The sequence below is a fragment of the Archocentrus centrarchus genome, chromosome 17, assembly GCF_007364275.1.
Source record: "Archocentrus centrarchus isolate MPI-CPG fArcCen1 chromosome 17, fArcCen1, whole genome shotgun sequence".
NCBI lineage: Eukaryota > Metazoa > Chordata > Actinopteri > Cichliformes > Cichlidae > Archocentrus > Archocentrus centrarchus.
This window is the reverse complement of record NC_044362.1, coordinates 4584223-4590237: the sequence shown is the minus strand read 5'-3', so window position 1 is coordinate 4590237 and position 6015 is coordinate 4584223. Positions and strand designations below refer to the sequence as shown.

General features: G+C 41.1%; 1 protein-coding gene across 1 annotated transcript; it reads left to right on the top strand.

The window, feature by feature from the left end:
* The first annotated feature begins 3107 nt into the window (after positions 1 to 3107).
* Positions 3108 to 4781, top strand: LOC115796493 (histone-lysine N-methyltransferase, H3 lysine-79 specific-like). The gene is made up of 2 exons (XM_030752922.1): positions 3108 to 3247; positions 3716 to 4781. The coding sequence occupies exon 2, from the start codon at positions 3721 to 3723 to the stop codon at positions 4738 to 4740; it is 1020 nt and encodes a 339-aa protein (XP_030608782.1). The 5' UTR covers positions 3108 to 3247; positions 3716 to 3720; the 3' UTR covers positions 4741 to 4781.
* Positions 4782 to 6015: the final 1234 nt, after the last annotated feature.

The following is a 6015-nucleotide window of genomic DNA, read 5'->3' as shown; positions in this document are numbered from 1 at the left end:
AACCAGCATAAATTCTTGGAAGAAGAATTTATCTGTATCAAACAGGCTTGCCATGGGGATGTATTTTTCATGACAGACATTAGCTTAGATAAAATTCACCTCCCACATCTATAGTGGAGAACACAATTGAGGCAGTTAAAGCCTACAAGTCTTCTGTCCTTTCATTGCTTCCTTAGCAATCGCCAAGAAAGCTTGACGGGTTGATACTTGCCATCTTTTGGCCAAAAGTGGCCCAAATGTGTTTTGGCAAAGGTGGGCCATGTGCGTTTTTTCATATGTGGGCCACTTCAGGCTCACATCTATTTTGTGCGGGCCGGAAGAATGCCTACAGTGCCAGATTATTGCCTGAAGTGGGCCACTTCCGTATGCTATCTGGGGAGCTACAGCCAAACATCTCTGATAAACGTGAGGTCTGCTGTAGCATGGCTGTAATCAAGTCCATTCCCTCCTGCTAAACTGGACCTTTACTTGTTCTCAGTTGTAATTGTTACAATGACTCAGATACAGCAAATATTTGGTTATTGTTTAGATAAGTGTAACCCTGATGTCATAAATAGGCTGCCAAGGACATTCTGGTTTTAGGGATTTAGTGAGGCCCAGTCACACACCTATCAGGTCATAGTGTTTGTGGGATCCATGGTAACTAAATTATATCACTTTAATTTAATTACATTTATTTATATATAAAAAGCATATATAACATGTCCCTGAACACGAGCTCAGTCCCCTTCTTACCAATCATTTCAGCTTTAGGCCACAGGCTGAGAACAATAAAGGTTTAGTTTGGCAGGAGGAAACTGACCTGTGACCCAGAGCTGAAATGACTGCAGGAAGACAGCTGAGCTGATGTTCAGTGACACGTGTCACACATGGTGTTTCATAGGTTCACGGGCTGAACAGATGCAATAAATGCCATTAAATATGTGCATATGATTCAGTTACCGGGGTCCCCCACAAACACATCAGACCTGATAGGTGTGTGAAGCCAGATGACACACATCAATTAATTAAACTGCAGGAATGTCTTAAAGATATTAAGGCCTGGATGACCTCTAACTTCCTGCTTCTAAATTCAGATAAAACTGAAAGTCTTGTTCTCGGCCCCACAAATCTTAGAAACCTGGTTTCTAACCAGATACTTACTCTGGATGGCATAACTTTGGCCTTCAGTAACACTGTGAGAAATCTTGGAGTCATTTTTGACCAGGATATGTCCTTCAATGCACATATTAAACAAATATGTAGGACCGCTTTTTTGCATTTGCACAATATTTCTAAAATTAGAAACATCCTTTCTCAGAGTGATGCTGAAAAGCTAATCCATGCATTTATTACTTCTAGGCTGGACTATTGTAATTCGTTATTATCAGGCTGTCCTAAAAGCTCCCTGAAAAGCCTTCAGCTGATCCAAAATGCTGCAGCTAGAGTACTGACAGGGACTAGAAAGAGAGAGCAGATTTCTCCCATATTGGCTTCTCTTCATTGGCTCCCAGTTAAATCTAGAATAGAGTTTAAAATTCTTCTCCTCACATACAAGGTCCTGAATAATCAGGCCCCATCTTATCTCAAAGACCTCATAGTACCATATCACCCCAATAGAGCACTTCACTTTCAGACTGCTGGCTTACTTGTGGTTCCTCGGATACTTAAGAGTAGAATGGGAGGCAGAGCCTTCAGCTTTCAGACGCCTCTTCTGTGGAACCAGCTCCCAGCTTGGATTCGGGAGACAGACACCCTCTCTATTTTTAAGATTAGGCTTAAAACTTTCCTTTATGATCAAGCTTATAGTTAGGGCTGGATCAGGTGACCCTGAACCACCCCTTAGTTATGCTGCTATAGGCCTAGTCTGCTGGGGGGTTCACATAATGCACTGTTTCTTCTCATTCACCTTAGTTACTTTGTTTATACTCCACTCTGCATTTAATCATTAATTGATATTAATCTCTGGCTCTCTTCCACAGCATGTCTTTTCTCTCTCCTCAGCCCAACCGGTCGCGGCAGATGACTGCCCCTCCCTGAGCCTGGTTCTGCTGGAGGTTTCTTCCTGTTAAAAGGGAGTTTTTCCTTTCCACCGTCGCCAAGTGCTTGCTCATAGGGGGTCGTTTTGACTGTTGGGTTTTCTCTGTATTATTGTAGGGTCTTTACCCACAATACAAAGCGCCTTGAGGTGACAGTTTGTTGTGATTTGGCGCTATATAAATAAAATTGAATTGAATTGAATTGTATGACCGCAACTCATTAAATCACTAAAAGCAGGAAGTGCTTGGCAGCCTGTTCATGTTTTATTGTTCTCAACAAATCCAACATGTACAGTGATGTGAAAAAGTATTTGCCCCCTTCCTGATTTCTTTTTTTTTAATCATATGTATCACAGTCACATGTTTCATTAGCAAAATAAGCCAAGAGCAAAAACCACTGGTTCCTAACTTTACAACAGGCATTAGTGCTGTGATAACACACATTTATTTAATGAGGTGGCCTGTTTCATATTCAGGTGCTGGTTTTCATCACGTGCTGTGTTTCACTGACTGAGTCCTTCAGACTGACTCGGTCAATGAAGTCGATGGTCATCCATTAAGAGTTTACCTGTCAGTACCTGCAGAAACAGTACCTGCAGGAACAGTACCTGCACAAACAGTACCTGCACAAACAGTACCTGCATGGCAGTGTCCATTGGTCAGTAAGAGCTGTTGTTGCTAGGCAACATGAGCATCTGACAATACTGTTCTCTGTAGGCGGGGCTTGTTACAAATTTCAAAACACAATGTTCAGTAGAACTCTGATGTCATCACATCGCTTAGTTTCAGCATTTTTAAACAAGACAGACAACACAACACTGCAGACAGCAGACAACACAGCAGCCAGCAGACAACACAGCAGACAACAGACAACACAGCAGCCAGCAGACAACACAGCAGACAACACAGCAGCCAGCAGACAACACAGCAGACAACAGACAATACAGCAGACAACAGACAACACAGCAGACAACAGACAACACAGCAGCCAGCAGCCAACAGACAACACAGCAGACAAAAGACAACACAGCAGCCACCAGACAACACAGCAGACAACAGACAACACAGCAGCCAACAGACAACACAGCAGACAACAGACAACACAGCAGACAACAGACAACACAGAAGAAAAGACATCTCAGCATCTCAAATAAAACAGAAATTATCACAGTGAAAGCACAACAACAAAATACTGGAAGAACACAGCTTCGACTGTGAACACCTGAAAGGTAGCTTCATTTCCTCTTTTACAAATTTCTTCCTCTGATTAAAACTTTTCTCAGTTGATTTGGCCCAATTCTCACAGCACAAAAGTGATTTTCACTACTCTTAATGCAGTTCTCCAAACAGTTAAAGCATTTTTCATAACTTATACTCACCTGTGCAAAAGGCAACATGGCGTCAACTACTACATAGTCCATAAAGACATGCTACATACATTCAGCAGCCACTTTATTAGGTACACTTGTTGGTTGCTCGACCTCAAAAAAAGTTTGAGGTCATTTGATTGAAACACTAACACAATGCTGGACAGTATTTAGGAAAATGAGAGCTTTAAAGTTGTGAGTGACAAAAGTGTGAGAATTGCTCCAAATCGATTGAGAAGAAACTGTAACAGCACTTTAAAAAAAAAAGAGATTTTCATGGGAGGCTAATAATTCAGTCCTGATCTGTTGCTTCATTTCTTGGTGGAAAAGCCGCAATGAACAGGCCAAACTCCAGAGCAGGACTGGTGAGCGCCTCGGCCTTCACAACCGTCTCAGAGCTTATCGTGCTGCGCGAAGCCTTTAAGTCCCTGCAGGTGGAAAACTACAAGCTCAAAGAAGATGTGCAACAAGTTCAACATCAACTTAAAGAGGAAGAAGAAGGGAAAATGGAGGCAAAGATGGAAGTAGAGAACATAAAGAAGGAACTGAGAGCAGTAAAGAAAGAATTAGAAGAAGAAAGAAAAAGAAAAGAGCGTGTGGAGAAGGATGCAGAAGATCTCAAAAAGAAACTACAGGAAGTGGAAGAAGCCCTAGAAGTGGAAGTCAAAGGAAGACTGGAGGCTGAAAATGAAAATGGGAAAATAAAGGAGGACTTGTTAGAATTATTCAAAGCAGTTGAAGAGGAGGAAAGGGAGGTGCAAAAAACAAAACATGACTGTGAAAATGCAAAGAACGAAGAGTTAAAGGTGAAGAACACATTAGAAAAAGAGAGAAGAGAAAGAGAGTGGGCAGAGCACAAAAAAGGACTAGAAGAGGAAGTCAAAGGAAGACTGGAGGCTGAAAATGAAAATGGGAAAATAAAGGATTACTTGTTAGAATTATTCAAAACATTTGAAGAGGAGGAAAGGGAGCAGGCAGAGGACGAAACCAAAACTGCGAAGCAGAAACTGCGGGAAGTGCAGCGTGTGCTCCAAGAAGAAATTAAAGAAAAGCTGATGGCCAAAAAAGACTCAGAAGATCTAAAAAAGGAATTATTGGCCACAAAACAAAAACTAGAGGAGGAAAAAATAGAAGTTTCTATAAATACAAACATGCCCGAGACTGAAATGACAGCAAAAGACTGTAAAACAGCTCTCAGACAGCTCAAACTAGAACACAAAGCAGCCAAGAAGAATTTGAAAGTGAAAGCAAAAGAGGCCAAAAAGAAACTGAAAGGAAAAGTGAAAGAGGCCGAGCAGCAGCTGCTGAACACAATGAAAGAGCTGAAGAAGCAGAAGAAATCCACTAAGACATGAAGTCCACTTCCTCCTTCTCCTCCTTCCCTCTGTCTCCTCATCCTCCCCCCCTCTCCTCATCCTTCCCTCTGTCTCCTCACCCCCCCCCATCCTTCCCTCTGTCTCCTCATCCTCCCCCCTCTCCTCCCACCAAGCCTTTCTCTTTAGCACCCCTAACCTTCCATTTTTCCTCCCTCCCTTTCCCTCTATCTTTCCCATCTCCTTTTTGACTTGTTTCAAGTTATATTTCCTCCCATTTTTTAGTTATTAAGTTTCCTTTTTTAGTGATTGAGTTTCCTAAATTTTAATTGTTTAGTTTCCTTTTTTTTAGTGGTTGAGTTTCCTAAACTTTAGTTGTTAAGTTTCCTTTTTTAGTTGTTAAGTTTCCTTTTTTAGTGGTTAAGTTTCCTTTTTTAGTTGTTAAGTTTCCTTTTTAGTTATTAAGTTTCCTTTTTTAGTGGTTAAGTTTCCTTTCTTAGTTGTTAAGTGTGATTGAACTGTGTTGTGTTTTGATGTCTTCATATAATAAATGAATACAAAGTAAACAAAAGAGGTTTCTGTCAGTATGTACAACAGGACGAGAGGAAGCACTAACTCTGTTTGTGTTTGTGTGTATGTCCTCATGGCTCCATTAATGGTGTACAACTCATTTTATTCACAGTTGTGTATCACAGAAGTTACATGTAGCGTGCCCCACAAAAACTTTTGAAATTGCATTTTTTCACACAAACATCATTTAATTCTTCTGCTTTATTTTCAAACACATTCATCATAAACCATCTCAGATAGTAAAGAGACTCGGGACCGGATCCATCCTGATGTATCACAGACTCTGTAATGGATCTGCAAACTGGGTCCGGATCGGAGTCCATTTGCACAGCGGGATGAATCCAGAATGGACCAGATTTATGGATCAGGATCGCTCCTTGTAGTTTGCTGCACAGCTGGTTATAAGCTAACGTTATGGCAGCTAACGTTAGGCTCGAGTGTCCTAAAAACCCACTTTGTCTCCGATACAGTTTGATTAAATCATCACTTTGTGTTACACGACAGGTCAGTTGGGAAAACAACAGATTTGTGTTCACTCAAAGTTTTTGTTTTATAAAGAAATCTTTATTTCACATCATTTCATTCAGGAGTAAGAATAAAACTCCCCACTCCACAGAGTAGGTCTGGGGACAATTTCACTGCAGCCAATCAAAGCATACGAGGTGAATAAACCCCTTCAATGATCTTTAACTCTAATTAGCATCACACTAAATCTCCAAAAACAATTCTCCACGGCAAGAGCAGCTA

Bases quoted from the DNA above. Each gene is read 5' to 3' on its own strand.
- LOC115796493 (XM_030752922.1), top strand. From the start codon at position 3,721: ATGAACAGGCCAAACTCCAGAGCAGGACTGGTGAGCGCCTCGGCCTTC.